This window comes from Misgurnus anguillicaudatus, chromosome 19 (genome assembly GCF_027580225.2).
Source record: "Misgurnus anguillicaudatus chromosome 19, ASM2758022v2, whole genome shotgun sequence".
Classification (NCBI taxonomy): domain Eukaryota; kingdom Metazoa; phylum Chordata; class Actinopteri; order Cypriniformes; family Cobitidae; genus Misgurnus; species Misgurnus anguillicaudatus.
Genome location: NC_073355.2, coordinates 22,059,079 through 22,084,895, shown reverse-complemented (window position 1 = coordinate 22,084,895; position 25,817 = coordinate 22,059,079). Strand labels below are relative to the sequence as shown.

The window sequence follows — 25,817 nt, the reverse complement described above, 5'->3', positions numbered from 1 at the left end:
TAATCCCAAACCTGTATGACTTTCTTCTGTGGACTATAGGTCTGTTAGTAGAACAGCTGGCAAGCAAAGGTTGTGTGTTCGAACAAACGTATACCTTGTATAAGTTGCTTCGAAAAAAGCAGTTGCCCAGTGAATAAAGAGTCTTTTTTTAAGAAACTTGTCTTCTGCAGATAAAGAGCATTTTATAGGTTATGAATGCCATATGCATGAGGAATGACTAAAGACTTACTGCTGGAGTTTGGACCTTTGCTTGGCCCATTCTTTCTCAAGGTCACAGATGATTTTTTCAGACGTATCCTTTTCTCTTAACGACCAAAGATCTTCTGCTTTCAAAGGGGAGCGATATCCCTTCACAACCAATCTGTAAAGGACAATTGTCTGTATTCTTACTACCTGAATCTTTACAAGCTTTCCATAAAACAGCTAGGAAAAAACATTTATACCTGCCATACCACCAAAACAGTAGTTTTGATAAGAATGAAGCATCCTCAACTGGACAGGGGTTCTGTAGGAAAGAGATCAGTATGATCAAATCAACAACTTACTTCTTTCAAAAGTCAAATGTTTCTTTAAATTATAAATGAGTCTTTAAAAACATGAATAGGTTAATAAATCTAAAAGAGCACCAATCTCATTGCTAAAACACAACTTTATTTTGTGTATTTGGTATTGTACAATGTGTTTGTGTGGTTTATGGTTAAAAAACACTATTTTCAACATACCATACATTTGCCTGAATACCTCTGACGTCAGCAGGAAATGTGATGCTCCTTACCATGTTTGAAAGATTCAGTCACAGTGCAATGCTAACAGGAGTTAACTTACAGGCTGCGAGTCTGAAGCGGGATGAATTATGATAATGTCGGTCTTGTCTACATCACCAATCCCAGGAAGTGAACTGTTGCCTACAATTCGTGTGTTTGTTGTAGTCCAAGAAAAGAGATTTACGTCGGAGACGATAACTCGCATCATCGTTTACTTTGGGGTATTTACCTTTTGCATATCGTTAACATGTACTAATACACACTTACACACCAATGGAAATTTAAAAATGTGAATTGGACAATAGGTGCTCTTTAAGTGCTCTCCATCTATGTATAATACAATTTTAAAGGTGATGAGTAAAAATAGAGAGTCAAAGTGATCGATAATAACCGTAACGCAACCTTACTGTATGATGACCTCATACCTTTACATAAACAGGTTTGAAAGTCTCTGGATGCTGATCAGCAAAACAGCTGAGGATGAGTTGAGCCAACTGGAGGGAAAAGAACACGAAAAATGCCACAAATCTCATGGCATCCGCAGAGAAACCCTGGAACACACATGATAGGTGATGAATAAAATGTAGACACCAGTACGGCAGATGAATTAACAACACAGATACCCTAAAACAGCATCTTCATAAATGTGACCCTGCCTGTGGATTTCTAAAGTCTCATAATCTACTGTAGTTTTGAGATTATGAGAATCAAAGTTTGATTTCACTCATTGATTTTACATTGACTTTAATCCTTGACATGGTCTTACTCAGTCAATATTAAAGATATTAAGGTTATATATTCACATTACAAATCACAATTCATTTGAATTCTTTACATTATCAGATGATTTTTTGTAGATCACCAGTAAATCACAAAAAATTACTTAAGCAAAAATGTTCACAGAATCCTTAAAAGTGCTGGGTTATTTTCAACCCAACGTTGAGTCAAAAAGGGATGAACCCAACCAATTGAGTTGTAATTTAATTTATGTTGGGTTGTTTTAACCCATTGTTGGGTAAAATATAAACATTTTCTGTATTAATTTAACACAACATCTGGGTTTGTCCCTTTTTGACCCAACGCTGGGTTGAAATTAACCTAACATTTTTTTTAGAGACTAAGAGTGAATATAGGGCAGGGGTGAACAAACTTTTCCAAGGGCCAAAAATCAAACGTGACTGAGGGCCGTGGGCCGAAAGTAAATGTTAGTGTGTTATATTAAAATGAAAGTTGCCCTGATTCTCCTAATTTATCATTTTCTAATATTTAAATAAGAAAACATTACTCTGTTTATGCATAACTAATGCAGTTTTATTTTCAAAGGTAAAAAAGAAATCATTTTGCCAATAATTTTTAAATTTCCTTTTGTCTGTGTGCCACTGCCTTGACCTCTTTATTATTAGCCTATAGTACCCGAGTTCATTGAGTTTCGTGATGCATGCTATACACCTTCAAGTATGCATGTACATAAAAATGTATTCACTTTAATTGCGTTTAATTTCTATTTACATTGTTGTAATGTACAAATAAAACAAACTAATGTTACATTTTAGAACATGTTTAATTAGAAATATGAACATCTGCGTCAATGACGTTTATAGTTTTTCCTTATCACACATGGAATGATGGGCCAAATGTATTAAGCAGTTAAAGAGTCTTTCTGTGTAAATACTGTTGGCAAAGAGAGTTCAGACTTTAAGGAATATAGAGGACAAAAATGTATAATTCCCTCATCATTTAATGTTCACAAATGTTAAAAACAACACCTCTACATGTATTTAAAAGTGAATGAGGATCTGAACGTCAAGTTTAAAACTAATATACATGATGAGAAACAGATTAAAATGTAATGTTTCACTTTAATTTGGAAAGGCATGGTCAGTCAATTCTTCAGCAATTCTCTTTTTGTTTTTCCATGTAAGGAAATGATACACTTTTAGCCATACATAAGGGTGACCAAATAATGGCAACATTTTTATTATTGGGGCAAATTAATTTTGAATGAACGATAAAACCTTGTTTTAATAATTAAATATAAAAAAGAGAAACATTGATAATTAAATAAGTAGTGCAGCAGTGACCAAGCATTCCCATGAGTGATACATCAACATTTGCCAGGGATTTCCCATTGCCTACCGGGAGAGTCATTTACCACAAAAGCTGTACAGTTCCTGTGAAACCATAACCATATTTTCTCTATGGCAGCAAAATAAATCTGAGATCAGCCTCCCACTCCGTCTCACCACAAGACTGGTGGCTTATGCTGGGAGTGTCAATTTGGGAATATTCCCTGCTTTCCCTGCCTTCCTTTTAAAGACTTCAACATATTGTAATGACCTAAATGTGCCCTTAAACCAGGATGTCATAACAAACCTTTTTTGGTAAGGTTCAAAATCATGGGAAAGAAAATCATATACATTTATGTCCATAAACAGACTTTACAAACCTCTCATTTATGTAAGTAAAAATAATGATGGTTGTGATGGATCAAAAGCAAGGATAGAATATTAACTAGCAAAAGAGTAACTAGCAATGCTTATCACTCATACTACACATTATTAGGACAAAGGTGCCTTTGGGGCATGCTCGCCACCCTGCCTTACACAAGATGCAGTACACGTGTAACAACCAAAATGGGCCGAGGTGCATGGGTCATTGAGGGTATCCATTACTCCCTTTCTTTGGACTTTTCACAGAAACGGTGTCAAATGGCCAAACTGCTAGAGGAATGTAGGTCAGTGGCAGCACAGGCCGCTTTAAGGATGGGCAAACACAAGGTTCGTTTACTCACATGGGCACAGTCCAAACTGTGGACAACACAATGTAGAATACATTGTGAATATTTTGATGCCGTATCGTATGGTTAGAAAGTTTGAAGAAGCTCAAATTGGTCGTCCCACAGTGTGGTAAAAGAGGACAAAGCTCGATTTATTTTTCTGTTGCTGTTGGATGTGTTGCCCATTTGCCAATGGCTCAATTGGAGCAAAACGTATCCTGCCGCAAACCAAGCTACAGCATCATTTATCTTTGCGTGGAAAGATAATGAATGTAGGAGTATATATGTATACAGTATATGTATTAGAGATGCATCAATATATCGGCCTCAGCACTATTGGACATCATCGGATTGTTTAAAAACAGCCGGGGATCATGGCAGATTATATCTTGGCAATCAAAAGGGGTGGAAAAATGCATCATGCTGTGATCATTTTAAATTGGGTCACAATGACAACAGAATTGCAGTTTGTATGCTCTGCCCTTCTAGGATTTCATGACATTATAATTTTAAAGGAGTTAAAAGCAAAACTATCAGTATCTATCGCTATTGGTTGATGTCATTCTAAATTAATCGAATATCAGTATTGGCACCAAAATGTTATTATGGTAATATTGATTATATTATATTGATTATATGACATGTATATGATTGTGTGTGCACACTATCTCTGCACATGAGATGCTTGTTCCTGTGAAATGTCAAGAAGTTTATTGTTGTCTCTGTGACAGGACACACTGAAATAATTATAACGTGTAGCAGCACAGCAGGCGAGAGAGAGAGACAGACAGACAGCGGAAGCAACGGCATCCACAGATGTTTGCAGCTTCTCCTATCTGCCTGGAAAAGCACCAGTGGTGATTGTGACAGCACCCGGCGGCTCCAGACAAAGAGGGCATTGAGGGAAATGGGAGGAGAGACCGTCAGGCCGCCCCAGACGACAGGTTATGGCTGCCTTACCGCTGTAAAGAGTACCATCTGTAAGCACTCTGTTTATGCACCGCTGTGTAAGTCTCTCAGACACAACACAGATAAATTTAGCTGACAGTCATTTTGGGTAGCATTCATTAGAAAAACCATACGAGGTCTATGTTATGCATGCCCAACGGGAGAATAACAGTGTAAACATTTTAAAGTGCCAGGAATCTAGAAAATAAAACGATGTGTCAAATATCCTTAAAATTGGAATATTATGATACAGCAGGAAAAATAAGTATTTGACACATCAGCATTTTTATCAGTAAGGGGATTTCTAAATGGGCTATTGACACAAAATTTTCTACAAAGAAATCAGAACATTTAAGTATACAAGTTGAGTCATAATAAATAAAGTGAAATGACACAGTATTGAACACATGAAGGGAACAAGATGCAAAATGGCATAGAAAGCCAGGAGATCATCTGAAATTTGTCAGTATTGAGAGAGAAACCCTGCCCCCTATCAGTACTAATGGATATCAGCTGGTTTAGTCTTAACTGATGGCCTATAAAGGCTTCTCCTTACCCAGGAGGCACACATGAAAAACTTCATGATGGGTAAAAGCAATCTCAATCTCTTAAGATCTTCATAATCTTATCGTTGAATGGGGGAATGGTTATAGGCACATTTCCATAATGCTGAATGTTCCGGTGAGCACTGTGGGGGCCATTATCCGGAAATGGAAAGAGCATCACTTCACCATAAACCGGCCATGATCAGGTGCTCCACATACTGTAAGATCCCTGTCCGAAGAGTCCAAAGAATAATCAGGAGAGATCTCCAAGAGCCAAGAACTTCAGGAAGACCTTGCATCAGCAGGCACTGTTGTTTCAAAGAAAACTATAAGCAATGCGCTGAACCACTATTGCATACATGCACACTCACCATGCAAGACTCCATTGCTGAACAAAAAGCATGTTGAGGCTCGGTTAATGTTTGCAAAAGAGCATTTGAAGAAGCCTGTGGATTATTGGGAGACTATAGTATGGTCAGATGAAAGCAAATTAAACCTTTTGGCAGTCATTTTACACACCATGTTTGGAGAAGAAATGGCACTGCCCACCACCCCAGGAACAGCATACCAAGAGTTAAGTTTGGGGGTGGAAGCATCATGGTTTGGGGCTGCATTTCAAGGGATACTGGCAGACTTCATATTATTGAAGGCAGGATGAATGGAGAAATGTACTGGGACATTCTGGATAAAACTCTGCTGCCATTTACCAGAAAGCTAAAAAAAAAATGAAAAGAGGGTGGACAAACACAAGGCCAAGGAAACAATGAAGTGGTTTCAAAGAAAGAAAATCAAGTTGCTTGAATGGCCCAGTCAATCACCTGACCTAAATCTCATAGAAAATCTATGGAGAGAACTGAAGATCAAAGTTCATAAAAGAGGCCCAAGGAACCTTCAAGATTTAAAGACCATTTGTGTGGAAGAATGGGCCAGAATCACTTCTGAGCAATGCAGATGACTGATCTCTCCATACAAGAGGCGTCTAGAAGCTGTAATCACCAAAAAAGGCTTTTCTACAAAGTATTAAATAAAGTGTAATCAATACTTATTAGCCTCTTTCACACAGTAATTCTGGTAAATTACCATGAATTTACCAGAATGAATTTACCAGTAAATACAAAAATGTGCTGTTCACACACGCAGTGGCGTTCCGTTATTTTACCAGTAAGACATCATTCACACATCAGTATCAAAATACCGGTAAATTCGTTGAGAAAGCGGAAGTACCTGTAGCACGCGGCGAGCTCAGTGTTGTATTTGTAAACAATCCACGTCGTTCATAACCACGGTCCGTATTTTGTTGTTTTCACGTCTGTGGTAAACAGTCGCGAAGTTGCTCATGACCAAACAACATTGAATGAGATGACGTCAAACCGAAAATGCGTTTTAACAACAGTACTGTTTGCACTTTAGGCTTCACAGAGGGCGTGCTAAGGACGTCGGCAATTCGGCGGTAAGCTGTTTTAAACAACTTTGGTGAAGAAATGTGGACATAAACTGCAGGTGTGCTCAACTTTCAAGCAGCATGTGTGTGGAAACGTCAGTAAACACTGCGGGGGTAAACGTGTCATCTGTATTAAAACGCTATGATTGGCCCGAAGCTGTCAGCACGGTCTGACGTCGTCCGTTCCAAATGCCGGTAATCCTATAATTTTCGTTCACACACAGCGCTTACCGGTAAATTACTGGTAATCTTACAACCTGTCTTACTGGTAAATTGGGAGCACTGATTTACCGGAAAGGTTCTGTTCACACATGATCTGTTAACTGCAATTTACCAGTAAATTACCAGTAAAGACTGTATGTGTGAAAAGGACTATTCTCTGTGTCACTTTATTTATTATGACTCAACTTGTATACTTAAATGTTCTGATTTCTTTGTATGAATTTAATATTTGGCTTGTTGGCTACATCTGGTGGAAACTTTGTGACAATAGCCCACTTAGAAATCCCCTCACTAATAAAAATGCTGATGTGTCAAATACTTATTTTCCCTGCTGTATATTATGATTATAAGAATTATTATGAGAAAGATTTAGGATTATATTTCTACAGTATTTGTAATGGATTGCTCATAATTTGCTCATAAAATGTGACCCAGCTAACGCAGCTAAAGTCATTTTTGTGATTTACTGTTAATCATCCTAAACAATGTAAAAAACAATTGTGATGCTCCTAATCTCATCATTAGATTTTGGGACTTTAACCTGGATTTCACAGATGCACTACTGTACAGGATATGGTTAAATTTAGGTAAAGGGAGTTGTCAAAAGTGGCCAAATTGAGCTAAAATTCCCTTATATGTAATGTATATTAATAGAGATGCACTGTAATGGTTGAGATTTGAGGGCAAAATAAATGTAAAATATTTTTTATAGTTGGCTAAAAATATACAGACCTGGTCTACGATGGCCTGTATGTTGGCTCTGAGAGGAACCAGTGAACACACCACTGTCAGTGTCCAGAACAAGAAAAGAAAAATAGAAGAACGGCATCCCCACAATCTCTCCAGGTGCATCACAAACACTGCCAGTATCTGAGCAAACAGATCATATTTGTCAATTTCAACAGAAAGATGAACATTTGGGAGTGTGTGTACATCAATTTTACAGTATGCTGGAATGCACAGTGTAGTGTGAATATTTAGTCTGTGTCAAGGCTGTAAAATTATTGTTATAGTTATCATCTTGGTTAGATCTGGCAATGCGCCATGTTGACACTGTGTCTGCAGTGACCAGATGTAAAAGAGGCTTATTTATTCTGATTCCTTTAGGAAGCGTCTGCCAGACACAGATGTGTTCTAGCCACAAAGAGATTTGCTCATTCAAGCTTAAATATAACGGCTCATAAATCTTGACCATCTTTTAAAAAAGCCCTGATTCGGAAACACGTGATATCTCTTGTAACCTTGTAATTATACATTTCATTACACAATGCTTTACTACATACAGTAGTACTTTGTGGAGGTTTAGGACTGAAAGTAGGTAAAATTACCATAGTAAGACTGCGAATGATGGGGCTCAGGAGAAAGACCATATGATGCTCAATATCATTGTTCCTTTTCACCAGAAGATAGATCAACTCCAAGAAACCAAAGGAAGCCAGACAAAGTACCAAACCCTACAAGACACACAGAGTCATGTATTATGTCTTATGCAAAATTTTAACCTGAAGTCCATTACAAACACAGTTGCATTTTATTGGGTTTAAAATTATCTCTGTCTTTCCACAGAACCCCTTACTTGCATTGTAATGCTTTTTGTTAATATGACCAATTTCGATATTTTATTGTACATGTGCCCTATTCCAGTCTAGGTTTAGAAAACTAGTTAAAAATGTTTTAATATAATGTGATATGAACAGTATGACTCACCGTCTTGGCAAAACAAAGGCTTGACATCGATATACGCCCATGGTCGTAGAATTTGAGATATAAGCAGTAGAAAGGGGCACAAATCCAGAGATAGAAACAGGGGAACCACACCAGTACTGTGTGCTGGAAGCATTGGGTAAGGTCTGGGTGTGGTGTATACCATGTGAGATTCCAGTCCTGAAAAGACAAAGTCAAACCATTACTCCTCTAAAATCAGTTTTAAAACATTAAGCTAAACAAATCAGACTTAACCTAACCTAACCAAGCTTAACAGGAGCGACCCTAATTATTTTTATAATATAATCATTGTATATTGTATTAGTGTATATATTGTTCAAATTGCATTGTCGTTTTATGTTGTCTGTTATTCTGAAAAACTATCCTAACCTTTTCTAACCTACCCTATCCTCTTCTATCCTATCCTATCCTTTCCTATCCTATCCTATCCTATCCTATCCTATCCTATCCGTTCTGTTCCATTCCGTTCCTATTCTTTTCCACCCTATCCTTTTCTGTCCTATCCTATCCTTTCCTTTCCTTCCTATCCTATCCTATCCTATCCTATCCTATCCTATCCTATCCTATCCTATCCTATCCTATCCTTTTCTTTGAATTCCGTTCCTTTCCTTTCCTTTCCTTTCCTTTCCTGTCCTGTCCTGTCCTGTCCTGTCCTGTCCTGTCCTGTCCTTTCCTTTCCTTTCCTTTCCTTTCATTTCATTTCCTATCCTTTTCTATCCTATTCTTTCCTATCCTATCCTTTCCTATCCTTTTCTATCCTATCCTTTCCTATCCTGTCCTATCCTATCCTATCCTATCCTTTTCTATCCTATCCTATTCTTTCCTATCCTTTTCTATCCTGTCCTATCCTATTTTTTCCTATACTATCCATTCCTTTACGTTCTGTTTCTATACTGTCCTTTCCTATCCTTTTCAATCCTATCCTTTCCTATCCTATCATTTCCTGTCCTTTTCTATCTTATCCTATCCTATCCTTTTTTCCTCCTCTCCTATCCTATCCTCTGCTATCCTATCCTATCTTTACCTATGCTATCCATTCCTTTCCATTCTGTTCTGTTCCTATCCTTTTCTATCCTCTCATTTCCTATCCTATCCTTTCCGTTCCTATCCTATCCTTTCCTTTCCTATCCTTCCTTTCCTATCCTTTTCCATCCTATCCTTATTATTTTCTATCATATGCTTTGCTTTGCTTTCCTTTCCTTTCCATTCCTATTCTTTCCTTTCCTTTCCTTTCCTTTCCTTTCCTTTCCTTTCCTTTCCTTTCCTTTCCTTTCCTTTCCTTTCCTTTCCTATCCTATCCTATCCTATCCTATCCTTTCCTATCCTTTGCTATCCTATCCTTTTCTATCCCATCCTTTCCTATCATATGCTTTGCTTTCCTTTTTGTTTCCTTTTTATTTCCTTTCCTTTCCTTTCCTATCCTATCCTATCCTATCCTATCCTATCCTATCCTATCCTATCCTATCCTTTTCTATCCCATCCTTTCCTATCACATCCTTTCCTATCCTTTTCTATCATATCCTTTATTTTCCTTTCCTATCCTATCCTTTTCTATCCCATCCTATCCTAGCCCATCCGTTTTTATTTTTTTATTTATTACATTCTAAGATGTTCATTGATGTTCTCCACTGTTTGTTCAAGACAAATTGCTCTCTGTACACTATATGTGATTTATAACAACTGACCTGCAGTGCTGTGCAACAGAAACTGTTCTGAAGTAACACAGAGGTGAGATTTGAAGCTCTTGTAATAAATATGTAATGCATTTCTCTGTGCTTGAACAATCTTAAAATTTGATTGCCAAGTGTGTTTCTGATAGGAATTTTGCTGGAATGGTTTTACTGTAGCTATTACTGTAATAATAATAAAGATAATTTATGCATTATTATCGCCACGGTAAAATATACTGTATCTTGTTTATGTAACCTTGTTTATCTTACATAATTCTGGGTGATGGAACACAAAATTTTATGTTTAATCAACTGAAATTTCCTATTCATTTCAACTTTCTGAATAGTGAGGAGTTGCTGTAACTTATAAAAATTTAGTTGAAATAACTTAAGCTTGTTCAACTTTATTTTCATAATATACAGTCACACTAGTCAAACAAGTTGAAATGAATTGTAAATTCAAGTTGATTAAACCTAAACATTTAAGTGCAACAAGACATTTTTTACAGTGTACCATTTATGTTTACCCATTCTAAGCAGAAAATCTTCAACTTCACTTCACAAACTTCAAAAATCTCAGTAAAACGGCCTCCAAAGTCTCTGTGATGTTTATTAGGCCTACACCAAAACCAAACAAACTGTGTTCTCTGAATCACGGTGACAGATAGATCACAGTTAGATTTCTCATTACTAATAATAGACTGAGGTCCAAAGCACAAAGTGTGTTGAAATGTTTTCAGTGGGTTTATATGTGTATACTTTGTCTTAGTAAATGAGAATGAACGTCACAATGCAAAGCCAGCAAAGAGGCGCTTTATACAAATACCCGGTATACAATCCCTATACCAAACATTACACCTCTCAACTCAACTCAAAGCACATTACTCATTCACACTGTACCATATCCCTGAGCTTTTCTACGTGGCAAAACAATTTGATTTCCAAGCGCTGCTGTAGACTTGTCACCTTTTTCCTTCCAAACTTTCTCTGGACTGATGCGAACTTCTCTGGCTGTATTTTATGCCGTGGTTATTTCAGCAATAGCGCAGCTCTGATAAATACTGCATGCCGGTTAGAAGGACTCTTGTGGTATGACACTATCTAAGATGTGCACATTTGGCAAGCCAACAAGGAGTGTAGAGACAAAATAAACCTCATACAGGCCGACATGGTGGGAAGATGGGTGTTGGATAGGATGTCATGTCATGACTCTGGTCTCTGACCATTAAAGGGAAAGTGGTTCTCTGTTATGTTGCATGGTCAAACTTTTCCACTGTACCCATGCTGCATCTGTGACTGTGTTTGCACTAGTCTGAACCCAATGGCAACCACAGTCTCAGGAAGTGACTCAGGGTGATGTGTGTGTGCTTGTGTACCCTTTCCTGAAGGTGTAGGAGTTCAGACCGCCGGTCAGCACAAATGATGTGTGAATTTATTTTAAGGAAAGATTGTGGAAAATTTAACATTTGTAGTGCACAAATCTCCAGTCTTTCTTTTTAAAATGACCAATGAGAGGCGTATGACAAACAGCTCATTATAAACCTCATACTGTTAAATCTTGAAGCAGTTCAAGCACAAGCAACTGAGTTAAATGTTACGTAAAGCACATCAGACAGACCCTTATATGACATTAGCCAAACTGCTGCAGACAACCATCAGGAGCTTGTAGCTTTAATTTCTCATGCAATTCTGTCAATTAAAATTTGTGTCAGTTATGTTCAGTCATGTACATCATCTGTTTCAAAATCTTTGTAAAATTGTTTTTTGCATTACACAGTATTGTCAAATAAAAACGGCACCTAGCTTTCACTGAGGTGGTACCCTTTTCATAAGTATACTTTTGCACCTTAATAGTAGGGTTGCGATTTTGGCTTTTTCCCATGATCTTGAGAATAGTATGTCATACAGAACCGTTTGCCACTGTACGTTAGTATTAATGACGGCAGTGGGGCCTCTGGCCTTAGTCAAAAGAGTTTCTGTTTTAAAGATCATATGGGGGGCCCCATACATAGACTCACCCTGGGCCCACAAATTTTCTAAAATCATCAACTATATGTAATGCACTTAACCAGCAATAGTTAGCCTGTCTGGAACCGAGCTGACTTAAACCACATCACTGTGTGACACTTGTTTTACATGTGAACGGCCCCTACGCTAATAAGATTTTATATATATATATATATATGTATATCTCCCAAGGGTTTTTCCCTCCTAGGACTTTTTTTACTTCCCCGGCTAAAAAGTCCAGGGTTTTTTTTCTCCTAGTGGGTTTTTCAACCCGGGGAGGCAGCCTTCTTGGGCTTAACTTCTATACGTTACATTAGTAATACATTCGCTTTCATGTTGATTTATAGCCGCGGCAAATTTAGCTGCTTGTGCAATCGTGTATTATGTTGTGCTATCTGTCGATTTTCTGTGCTTTTCACTGGTTCTATTAATGTAAATCTGCTTTGATACAATTACCAAATTGTGAAAAGCGCTATATAAATAAAATTGAATTGAATTGAATTACTTCATATTATTAACTCAGAGGTACATTGTGGTACCGAAAAGTGCATCTTTATACCTCAAAGGTACATATTGCTACCAAATGTATACATATCTGTACCTAAATGGTACATATTAGGATGTTTTTAAAGGGTATTGCCCCAGTGCCAGTTTGGTACTATGTTTTGGCCATTTTTTCTGAGAGTGCACTTGCCGTATTGTCATTGTTATAATTCACAAGGCCCATGAGATGCCCACCTATGCCAAGCTATGCCATCTTTGCAGACCCACACTCATCTGAGAGTTCAAGATAATGTTTCCCCAATGCTGGTCATTCCTCTGTTAAATATCGACATCGTGCAAACCTGACTTTACATTTTTTTCCCTCATACATTACACAACAAGGTCAGGCCACTGCGAATCTTTGATTTATTAACCTGAATTTCAAAGCGCAATATATGCAATTTGTAATCATTTATCTGAGCAGTGCTGTCAACACGTAACTGCACTTTAGCCCACATGTTGGGCTAAAGTGCATCACCTACTGTAAACACGGTAGTGCCGCAAATCAGCTGTTGGAAGGAGAACACGCTCAGCAGCCCAAAGCATGCAAATAAACTTCTCCAAAACATGTTCGTATTGGATCAAAGAGGAGCCAGGTAACTTCAGCTACATTTAACACTGGGTATTCGAGGATGAAAACACCCCGAAAAACCTCATCAACAGCTTTTTATGGGTTTTCTGTCATGCACCGAATGAATCATTGGGTGAGAAATTCATGGCTAACCTCAAACAGAGGTTATTGGCAAAAACAACAATGACTTCCAAGAATAAAGGTCCATTAACTGGCAGCACGAAAACTGATTCATTTTTGCTACAAACGTGCACCATATTTTATTGGCTATTCAAGTGAGTTCATTTCATTACAGTCACATATTTGATCTCATTCTCCATCACTCACCCAGAGAGGATCCAAGCCACTGAGACTGCAAAGGGTGTCCATCCAGGGTCCTTCTGTTCTTGCAGAGGTCCTTTAGTAAATCCCTGCGTCTCAATCTCAGCACTGTATCACTCTCCTTTCTCTTTAGTCACTTGTCAGTGTAAGTGTATTTGACAGTAGTGTGTTTCAGCCCCTGTTATTGAGTCAGCCTCACGTCTCCTGCATCTGGTTTTGTCAAAGCTACAGTCTGAGGCCAGGTTTGTGTAACTGTCCTGTTTATAAGTCCTTGCCTGCCAGGTGGGTGGAAGTTTTGGGCTGTGTAAAACTATCTTCTTTGCTCTCTTTACTCACTCTGTCTGGTACACATGTGCTGGGACCACAGACACTTTCCTTAAAAACACGGGAGAGAGAGACACAGTGGAGGCCACACCCCGACTACCCTTCAGGTCTTGCATTTGTAAACTCCCCCAACTCAACCCTTTCACCCCATGTTTTAATACGAATGGAATACAACAGGGTTAAAAAAGGTTTTGTTGATTTATGAAATATTAATAGAGCTTGTTTAAGGATTAAATATGAAGAGCTCAGATGCAAAAAAAAAATCTCTGCTATTAGTCAGTGCAGCTGCAGAGAAATGTCTTCTTTTGGCAAATGAAAAAGTTTTCAACTCTCAAGTTCATGAAACCAGGCACAGAATCAAGCTCTTACATGAGCATTTGAAAGCTTTTATGTTGATGGCAACCGAGAAGAACATCCTCTTCTCTCTGTTAAAAAGTTAAAGAGCACCTATGGTCCGATTCACGATTATATACATTTTCTTTGATGTGTAAGTGTCTATTAGTACATGTTAACGATATGCAAAAGGTACAAACCACAAAGTAAACGATGATGCGAGTTATCGTCTCCAATGTAAATCTCTTTTCGTGGACTACAACAAACACACGGATTGTAGGCAACAGTTTACTTCCTGGGATTGGTGATGTGGACAAGACCGACATTATCATACTGCGTTCGGCCAGCCGTGGGAGAGGCGTCAAGCGCGCGTGATTTCAATGTTATGTCAATGTGAAGAAGCATTGACCCGCGTCTGGAGGTCTCGTGAGGCGAATGAGGCGTTTAGCGCAGCATGGTAGATGTGATTCCGCCTCATTTACGCGTCTAGTTCGCGCAAATTGAGCACTTCCGCGGGTTGAAAATTTTTAACTTTGTCGCAAAAACGTGCCGCGTTAACCAATCAGGAGCTTGCTCTAGTAGTGACGTGATTACAGACAGTGAGCGGAGTCGCAGAAGCCCCTACCATGATGGGAATTTCCGGTGAATGTCTCGATGACTAGAATTTCATGCGCGAATGAAGCCAGTAAACTCAAAATGTTCAAGCGGCAAACTACACGCAGTAGACGCGAATTTGACGTCTCAAACGTGGCTGGTGGCTTCGGACTCAGCCTGTAAGTTAACTCCTGTTAGCATTACATTGTGCGCAAATCTTTCAAACATGGTAAGGAGCGTCACATTTCCGTCTGATGCCAGAGGTATTCAGGCCAATCACAACGTATAGATTAGCTGGCCAACGCTTTTCAGATCGATGAGCTTTGTACAAAATCAGTGTGTTTTTAATTTAGAAGTAGGGTTATCCCTGAAATTAACCTTTGCAAGGTTAACCCCACATTGGGGTGGCAAACGTATGCTGCGTGAAACGAAGCGGGGTTAAAGTGTTATGACTCGATGTTTAGCAACAGACAGCCAATCAGAAACTGAAGACAATGTACCTCATATCACCATCTGTGTACTGAAAACACCTGAATTGAAGTAAAAGTAAGGCCCAGGGGGCTTAAAACAACTCAGCTCAAAAAGATTTACGTTGCAACCTTTTTTTTCTCGCTGATGCAAAGCGCGAGACAAGTGGTTATTTAAATTCAGTTAGTTTAACATCGCCTCTTTTCTAATCATGACTGTTGACATCGCAAATATGCAAATAAGATGTTTCCAGAATACGACAGTAAGCATGGACGCGTAATAATACGATGTGTAAACCATTTTCAGCCGTAGGCAAACTATGCTTTAAAGGTACAATGTGTAGTTTTTTAAGCATTTTATCAAAATAGTCAAAATCAATGTCTTTATTCATAAATATATCCTTATTGGTGTCAAATGAACTCTGCCGATGATCTGACTTTTCTTTGTAAGCTTAGAATTTCTTCTCTTTATTTACATTGAACGGGTAAGTCCAAGAAGGCTTCCATGTCATTCCGCCATATTGAAAAACTGTAATAGCAGACGTGTTTTTGTTCAGAACGCGTGAACCAGCTGAAACGGACAAGGAGATCAGTGATTACATAACGGCTATCACGTTGCAACATGAATTTGGAAAAGCGAGGCGCTACAGAGCACTATTCGTTTGAATGCAAAATACAATTTCACCACTAGATGGGGGAAATCCTTCTTACCGTCCCTTTAATATTACATCTTTATGTGCTGTCTTGGGGGTTTGAATATTTTTCCACCAAAAAAAAGAAGTTTATAAAGATATAGGTTGAGTATGTCAGATACTGTATGTACGGGTTGTTTTGTGGTTTGTGATGTCTGCTCCAGCATACCTGAGAATAAAAGAGACTCAGATGAGGTGAACATGTTGGAGACTCAGTGCAGGTTTTGCTTGAGGTCAGGGCAACATAAGAACTCTTTTGATGCCATGTGAGGCACAGATCCACTGAACGCTTGTACTGAGTCCCATTTACCAGGTATTAGAGCAGCTGACACCAGTGTGAGGAATGCAGCATATCAGTGTCCTGTATTTAAAAACTAGGGTGTATTTGTGAGTACACTCTCAAAAAATGGTACAAATGTTGCCGCTGGGATGGTACCTTTTAAAGGTGCAGTGTGTAAATTTTAGCAGCATCTAGTGGTGAGGTTGCGAATTGCAACCAACGGCTCAGTCCACTGCTCACCCCTCACTTTTGAAATGCATAGAGAAGCTACTGTAGCCGCCACCGGACAAACATGTCATCGTCGGTGACAACTTAGTAAAAAAGTTTGTCCGTTAAGGCCTTCTGTAGAAACATGGCATCACAAAATGGTGACTTCCACCTAAGGGGACCCTCTGTGTATGTAGATAAAAACGTCTCATTCTAAGGTAATAAAAACATAACGGTTCGTTATAAAAAGGTCTTTATACACCCCTGATAATATAGTTTTGTATATTATTTTGCATTTCTGCACCTTTAAAAAGGTCCTTATATGTAACATTTAGGTACAAATATGTACCTTTGAGATACCAGTATGTACTGTATGTATTGTGTACCTTAGACAGTGTTTCGCAAACTTCGGTGTGCGGCCCCACTTGTGTACGGTGGCCCCCACCTGTGCCCCTCATGGCCACCCAAAAAATATTTATGACCTAAAACCTTCTAAAACATAACATTTGACTTAAACAAAACTTATTAAAATATACAGCAGGGAATATAAGTATTTGACACATCAGCATTTTTATCAGTAAGGGGATTTCTAAGTGGGCTGTTGACACAAAATTTCCACCAGATGTAGCCATCAAGCCAAATATTGAATTCATACAAAGAAATCAAACATTTAAGTATACAAGTTGAGTCATAATAAATAAAGTGAAATGACGCAGGGAATAAGTATTAAACACATGAAAAGAACAAGGTGCATTTCTGGATAAAAATCTGCTGCCATCTACCAGAAAGCTGAAAATGAAAAGAGGATGAACATTTCAGCAAGACAATGATCCCAAACACAAGGCCAAGTAAACAATGAAGTGGTTTCAAAGAAAGAAAATTAAGTTGCTTGAATGGCCCAGTGAGAGAACTGAAAATTAAAGTTCATAAAAGAGGCCCAAGGAACCTTCAAGATTTAAAGACCATTTGTGTGGAAGAATGGGCCAGAATAACACAGTCTCACACCCATGGCGTCAATATTTGACGACACTTGACCATGCGTCAATATGTTGACGCGGAGGGTATACCTTTCGCGTCATTTTTTGACGAACTGGGCATTGGGGTTAGGGTTAGGTTTGGGTAGGGATGTCATTATGTAAATCTAACCCTAAACCGACGCGAAAATGGTAGAAAATGGTAAGAAAATAGGAAAGAGAATGCAACGGACTTAATAGTATTGAAGTCCCCCAGTTCGTCAAAAAATGACGCGAAAGGTATACCCTCCGCGTCAACATATTGACGCATGGTCAAGTGTCGTCAAATATTGACGCCATGGGGTGAGACTGGGTTGGCCAGAATCACTCCTGAGCAATGCAGACGACTGGTCTCTCCATACAAGAGGGGTCTAGAAGCTGTAATCACCAACAAAGGCTTTTCTACAAAGTATTCAATATGTAATTTCACTTTATTTATTATGACTCAACTTGCATACTTAAATGTTCTGATTTCTTTGTATGAATTCAATATTTGGCTTGATGGCTACATCTGGCGAAGATTTTGTGTCAATAGCCCACTTAGAAATCCCCTTACAGATAAAAATGCTGATCTGTCAAATACATATTTTCCCTGCTGTACAATGTAGTGCTGTTGGTATAGCCTTATTTTTCTGAGGTTTAATTACACAGAATTCATGGTAAATTAATGTATTTCATAAAATGTCATAAAACTGGGGCCCCCCTGGCACAATCTCAGGGACCCCCAGTTTAAGAACCACTGCCTTGGAAGTATCAATATGTACCTTTTAGGTAGAAAAGTGTACTTTTTGAAAAGGTACCACATGTACACTTTCAGAAAAAGTTACAAAAGTTGTCACCGGGATGGTACCTTCTTGTTCTTTTTTCTGAGAATAAGGGTTTTAGGAATTGTTTGTATTTCTATGACTAATCAATTAGCTTTTTTTCCTTTCTTTTGTAAGTCTCTTTTGATAAAAGCATCTGCTAAATGCCTAAATTTAAATATATTTCAACTTTTTTATGCTGTATTTTAACTCTAAATAAAATCATTTTTATTTGTTGCATTTATGTATTTCTGGGGGTTAGGTTGTTTTTGCATTCTTTATTAATGTCTTTTGTATATGCAATTGATATAGAGCATCTAAACACATTTTTCTTAATTATAATGAAGCATTTGTATATTTCTGTTGTAAAAATTCTGAATGTGGCTTTTCGAATACCATTAACTTCATCATTTCCACTTCTTAAATCGTTCCTGTGCTTTTGTACATAGGGTGGAATTGTGACGCAAGCTTCTCTTGCTGTTTTGTGGTCAGACTTTAGACAGTCATCAAAACAAACACAGGAACGTTATTGGAAAATGTCTATAGAACAGCGAATAGTGGACTTTTGATTTGACGTAACATTTAAAATTCATCTAAACTTGGCCATCTGGAGCAAACAACCGCAAACTTTTTTCATTGGGGAATGGAAATTGATGTCACTGCTAACAAATGATCAACATTGCTCACTGTTGCTGTCTTTATTAATGCATTTTTGCAGTTTTAGGCTGTTTCCATAATGTTTTATTACTGCAGCAGACAGTGTAATTTTGGTGTAGAAATTGTGTGTCAAAACGAAATCATAATTTTTCAGAAAATGTGATTTTGCAAGAATGCCTTATACAGATCATCACAGTGATTCACAAATATCATACATGAAACGTCACTGAACGTTTCCCTACGATTTATTGTGTGTGTTAAATACATAATCGCATGGTAGCATAAAAATAATGCATTGGATTTATATGCATTGGCTCATGCTTTTGGCATAGTCAACTATAAAAAAAGATCAACAAAATGTTTGCCAGTTGATCTGAATAATGGTTTTGTGTATTCAAATAACCTACAATTTCCACTGTTGATTTATTTAGGCATACGTGTTAAGTTAATAGGCATGCTATAGTTTTGGACAGCCAGATAGCAATCTAATTTCAATCATCGTATGCCCGTATGCAGTATTTTAATGCATTCAAATACCACAGTTATGATGCATTATTTTGGCCTTCTGGATGTAAACAGCACTTTGCTGATGGTAACATCCCATTTCTGGCATAAGAGCATGTAGTACAAAGTTAAGCGAGGTCAAGAATATCTTATCTATAAGGATTAGTTAACTTTACACAGACACAGGTTCATAAGGTTCATAATAATCCCCACTGCCGGTCACCCTTTCGTACCAGATGTGCATATGCAGCAAAGTGAATTATATTTGTGATTAGCAAGGTAGAAAAGATTAGTAACGACACAAACAAAGTTGTAATATAAGTAATAGTATAAGTTTCAAATGGTAAATACAAGTGGTAAGGTTTTCTGGTGCTTTATTGAATGTAAACCCAAAATGTGCTCCATAGGACAAATACCTGTATAATCTTTCTCTATACCTGTTAATGGATGAGCACCTTCCCAACTAAAACAAAAGAAGTCGCTAGAAACATATAGATACAGCTCAGGCAAACATAAACAGTTATTGCGTAACATGTTATGGGAGGTGACTCACCAGCAGCATGGATGTTGTGTGAAGAAAGACTGTTTACTGTGTTCCTCTGGCTGGATCCCTGCCACCCCCACTGTCTCAGTTACAGCATGCGGCTGGGACCATTCGGGCTGGCCGTGAAAAAAGCCTCCACCAGACAGGCCGGGAGCAGCAACCATGCCGTGGTAAACCAGACGCAGGTCACCTACACTTCCTCTGGTTTCTTGCGCTGCAGTGAAAACAGTCTAGTCAAAATATTAATAGAGCCAGTTTGTGTTCGACTTCGCAGACAAAGTGTAAATATAGTCACATCGGATGGACACAGAAAGTCAAAAAAAGCAATTCATCTCAAGAACAGGAAACATTCTCGTGTCAGAGGCTTAAGGAGAACATTGTGGTCATTATTGGGATACTTAAAGTGCAGTTATTTCTGATGATAAAAATATAGGTGTTTCACGATGCCACAGTGCTTCTTCACTGTAAGTGCAGTATTAAAGAGTTCTTTACATTACCCACAGTATTCTGAAGTTTTAACAGTTTTTCTCTCATGATGAGGTTTAGTACAAGACCCAATGTATAAAAGCACCCTATAAAACTAAAACATAAAAAATTGTCAAAATATGTACCCCACACTCAAAGAAAGGATGTGTTAATTTTTTACACATCGTTTTGTGTTATGCTATATAACACATTATGTGGCGGTTTCCCAGACAGGGATTAGACTAGTCCTAGACTAAAATAAAGAGCCATCCAAACTGAAAACAACTTGCACAAACATATCTTAAAATACATAAGTTTTGCCTCAAAATGCACACAAGTAATGTTTTTAGTAAGGCATGTTTGTTAAAACTAGTTATATTTCCTAATTAAACTAAGGCCTAGTCCTGGCTTAAGCTAATACCTGTCCGGGAAACTGCTCCTATGTGTTATTTTAACACATTATATATTGATTTTTGTTCAAATAAATCAAAGGGACAAGATGTTTTAAAACAACACAAAATGTGTTGTTCCAATAATAACACAGAGATGTGGTTCAGGACATTAAATGTGTTGTTTTAACACAACTGTTTTAAGAGCACAGCTGTCACTGGGGCTGTACCCTTTCAACAAGTACACATTACCATCTTAAGAGTTCATATTATGGAACATTTTTAAAAAAGAGCTTAAAACTGTGTTGTTCAGGCAGGCTTTTTTAAATTGTCCTTAGGACTTGTTTTTAATTTATCTATGTGTTTTACTGTTTTCCATTTTAATTTAGTTTAATATGTTCTCTGTAGCACTTTGAGATTATTTTAGGAAAAGTGCTTTATAAATGAAATGTATTATTATTATTATTATTATCATATTAAAGGATTAGTCAATTTTCTTAAAAAATCCAGATAATTTACTTACCACCATGTCATCCAAAATGTTGATATATTTCTTTGTTCAGTCGAGAAGAAATTATGTTTTTTGAGGAAAACATTACAGGATTTTTCTCATTTTAATGAACTTTAATGGACCCCAACACTTAGCAGTTTTAATGCAGTTTAAAATTGCTGTTTCAAAGGACTCTAAACGATCTAAAACGAGGCATAAGGGTCTTATCTAGCGAAACAATTGTCATTTTTGACAAGAAAAAAATGCACTTTTAAACCACAACTTCTCATCTCTCTCTGGTCCTGTGAGACGCCAACACAACCTCACGTAATTGCGTAATGACGTGGAAAGGTCACGTGTTACATACATGAAACGTACATTTGCGGAGCATTTTAAACAATAAACTTACACAAAGACATTAATTATTATCATTCCACATACAACAACGTCAGAACGGTCCTCTTTCTCCACACTTGTAAACACTGGGGTGTAGTTTCGCATACGTCATCTGTGACCTCTTGACGTGATGACGTATTGCGTGAGGTCTCGCTGACGGGTCACACGACTGGAGGAAGACGAAAAGTTGTGGTTTAAAAGTGCATATTTTTTATTTTTCTTGCAAAAAATGACAATCGTTCCGCTAGATAAGACCCTTATGCCTTGTTTTAAATCGTTTAGAGTCCTTTGAAACTGCAATTTTAACTGCATTAAAACTGTTAAGTATTGGGGTCCATTAAAGTCCATTAAAATGAGAAAAATCCTGGAATGTTTTCCTCAAAAAACATAATTTCTTCTCGACTGAACAAAGAAAGACATCAACATTTTGGATGACATGGTGGTGAGTAAATTATCTGGATTTTTTTTAAAGAAAATTGACTAATCCTTTAATGTTCAAATGTATACATATAATAGGACCTTTATAAAGGGTACTGCCTAAGATTAGCGGTAGATTGAAAAATGAACTGAAATGAAAATATTTAATTTGCACATTGTCCACTTCCAACCCTCATTATGTGGTTACATTCCTGAATAAAATCTTCTGTTTTTACTGCTAAAAATCAAAACGTGTTTTGTTTTCAGTGGATGACGTCCCTTATTCCAATCTTTTTTTGACCCTTCATAGAATAGATTTGGACTGTCTTGCTTATCCTCTGCGATGACTCTATGATATTGGGATATTTACGTTTAGATCTAAGAGAGATTCTTGCAGAAATCTGAATCTAAATGGATTAGTTAGTAGTAAAGAAAAGAACAAAAACCATTTGAGGATTTACACTGTGAAGTGCTGTTATCTTTGTAATATCTTAATGGTCACAGTTTAAGTTCAAGTAGAATATTTTACATCATCACCATATTCAGCTCATAAATCTGTACACTGTAAAAAAAAGTTAAAACAACTCGGCTTTGCAAGTCAATTCAACCTACTATTTTAAGTTTTGACCTGTGATAAATTGACATAACGTAGAAAAACAAGTTGACATTTTTTAACTTTATTTGTTAAGTTAAAGAAACATAAAAATGTATGTTGATTTGAGAAAAATCCTACATTTTTTACAGTGTAAGAGAAAAACTACTTTTAAAGAGAATATATTAATTGCAGACATGCTTTTAAACATTTTCATTCAATTCAAGATCTGGGTATCAATTTAGGCATCTGGATTAAGCTATACTGTGACATAATTATAAATCATTACTGTAAAATACACGCAAGCAATTTACATTTACAAAAAAAAGATAAATATTATATAAGAATTCCAACCAATGGCTCAGGCCACTGCTCACCCCTCCTTTTCGAAGCACATAGTGAAGCTACGGTAGTCGCCACAGGACAAAATTTCATCGTCTGAGACGATGTTTTATCGTCTGAGCTTAAAAACTTTTTTCGACTTTCATGTGAGACCAACGGTGTATGTAAATAAAAGCGTCTCATTCTAAGATAATAAAATACAGATCATTTAGTAAGGTCTTTATACAATAATGATAATATAGTTATGTACATTATATTGCATTTCTGTCAAGAGATCCTTAAAAAAAAGTTACACATTGCACCTTTAATTACAAAGTATACAGTTTATATGTTTATGTACTCTTTGGGAATTTGCATTATCCCATTTAGCTTTCAAATCAGTCAAATTCGTGTTATATAACACTTGACAATCCACAGACCTTCTGTTAGTTCCTAGTGCCATTGGTAAAAACATTTTAACAATGTGGAATCCCGCCCTCCCACTACAACCACTGCTGTCTGTCTAAAACCACCAAACCGTGGTCAATGTCCAAATGAAATACATTAGCTCACCTCAGGCCACATCTCATTCCAGCACAAAGAAAAAGCAACAACACTTTCTGCATGGGTTATTGCCTGTAATAACAACAGTCTAGTTTGCCATAGTACAGGACTGAAAGCTCCTCAGTGACCCTGATCTTACATGCTTCATTTAAAACATCATTCTTCAACTGAATGAACGTTGACCAAATATTACAGATAAACAGCTGTGCTGGGTCAGTGAAGCGATCAGAAACAAGAAAACTGATATAATGTAAATCAAGAAAATGAATGAATAAATAACACCTAATGTAAAGGCATTTAATATAAGTTTAACTATCAAACTAACTTATACAGTAGTATCAGAGGTAGGTTTACATGTAAGGAATTAGTTTAGTTGTACTGGAATCTAACAAGGACAGTAAAAAGTACAATAAATACCCAAAGAAAGTGACATTCACAAGATGGATTTGCACATTTAGCGCTTTTATCCAGAGCACCTAAAGTAGAAGCTATACATTTTATCAGTATGTGTGTTTCACTGGGGATTCAATGAAAATTGATCTAGCGCTTTCCATAATTGTTCATCGTTCCAAAGCAGCTTTACAGAAAAAAGTAACAAAGAAAACAGAGAAAAGCAAAAAACAACAACAACAACAACAACAACAACAACAACAACAACAACAAAAGCATGGTAGTTTTTAAATATCAAACAGACATTTGGGACTGCAATACAAATCCAAAACCATTTCTCTAGGTATCTGAGCTTAAACATTACTGACGTTTTGCTGCCATCTGTTGGTTTAATGAGCAGCATCAATAGCAGGTTTAGGGGTCTTTAAATCCCACACAATCATAATTAAATCGAATTTAAAGATGAAATGTAAAACTGTATTTACCTTGGCATAGATGAATAATAAGAGTTCTGTACATGGTAATGACATATAATGAGCCTCAAACAATATCCCTGCTGAAAAAAACAGCATGGACCAGCATGGGAATTATGCTGGTCTATGCTGGTTTGATGCTGGTGGTCACCAGCATATCAGCGCCAAAACACAACATATGCTGGTCTTGCTGGTATGACCAGCATGGGATGCTGGTGCTAATGCTGGTTTGGTGCTAATGCTGGTTTATGTGGTGTTCACTAGCAAACCAGCACCAAAACACAACATATGCTGGTCTTGCTGGTATGCTGTTTTTTCCAGCAGGGATTGGTCCTCCTTCTTATGTAAACCTAGGATGACCATACGTGCCGTTCTTCTCGGGCGCATCCTGTACAGGGTTTCGGTGCGTCTTCCGGAGGTCGTGTTTGTTGACCGCATACGCCATTCAGTTAAAAACATAAGATATACAATCGTAGTTTTATTCTTACCTTAAAATGTGACGGTTGCTTTTCTGTAATAATAATAATAATCCTCTATGACGTAGGTGGTCGACAAATACGATTTCCGGGAGACGAACACAAAATCCTGGACGGGATGCGTCCGGGAAGAATGGCACGTATGGTCACCCTATGTAAACCTAGCATGCAAAAGACTGCTGGAAAACAGGCCAATCTCAACATAACACAAACTGTGACGTTACAGTCGAGATGTACGCCCCAACATTAAATTACACATTAAATTAATTACATAGTTATTGCAATGCTAACAACAAAGTTGTGACTGAGTTAGCGCTATATGCTAGTTGCTATATGCACAAACTTACCCCTGAGAAACGTTCACAACAATCTCCAAATAATTGATTTTTCCTCAAATTTCGTATCTTCATCTGACACAGGCTCAAACATAAGATCTGTTTACACACAAGCAGAGCTACTGAAGGAGCTGCTCTGTGAAACAGCCAATCAGAGCAGAGCTCAAAATTATTATTCATCATGACCTTTCAAATAAGGTAATTATAGACAATTTCATTCTAATGGCAAATCCTAGGGTTGTAAATGGACATGTAAAACCATCTATGGATCATATTTCATCATGTCATAAAGCCACATAGATGGGTGATTCTCACGAAACCATTGAAACACCACGGCACTAATGATTTTAGCTTTAAAATGTGTAATATAGTAACATTAAAAAGCATCAGAATTAACACAATACTGTGTTCTACCTTGCAGAATGTGTGATTTCAACATAAGAATTTATAATTGTAAATTTTATCTCATTTTCTGCTGAAATTCTCATTACCGCAATGTGTCCGGCTGTGTTTGAACATGCGTTATGTTGTAATTTAATCAAATGAACACAAAAATAT

At 37.4% G+C, this 25,817-nt stretch overlaps 1 protein-coding gene across 2 annotated transcripts in view; it reads right to left on the bottom strand.

Annotated features, from left to right (window-relative positions):
• The window catches only part of LOC129433819 (multidrug resistance-associated protein 1), a 30,438-nt gene extending 10,329 nt beyond the window's left edge, over window positions 1-20,109 (bottom strand). The window contains exons 1-7 of one of the 2 annotated variants that reach the window (XM_073857137.1): window positions 19,961-20,109; window positions 8,404-8,580; window positions 8,025-8,150; window positions 7,429-7,566; window positions 1,190-1,315; window positions 444-505; window positions 230-361 (exon numbers count right to left, since the gene is read on the bottom strand). In XM_073857137.1, coding sequence (XP_073713238.1) covers window positions 230-361; window positions 444-505; window positions 1,190-1,315; window positions 7,429-7,566; window positions 8,025-8,150; window positions 8,404-8,580; window positions 19,961-19,969 — 770 coding nt within the window. In that variant the 5' untranslated portion in view covers window positions 19,970-20,109. Of the gene's footprint in view, window positions 1-229; window positions 362-443; window positions 506-1,189; window positions 1,316-7,428; window positions 7,567-8,024; window positions 8,151-8,403; window positions 8,581-13,539; window positions 13,906-19,960 lie in introns of those variants that run through there. The other variant, XM_055192517.2, reaches the window with a different exon arrangement.
• Between the last annotated feature and the right edge of the window lie 5,708 nt (window positions 20,110-25,817).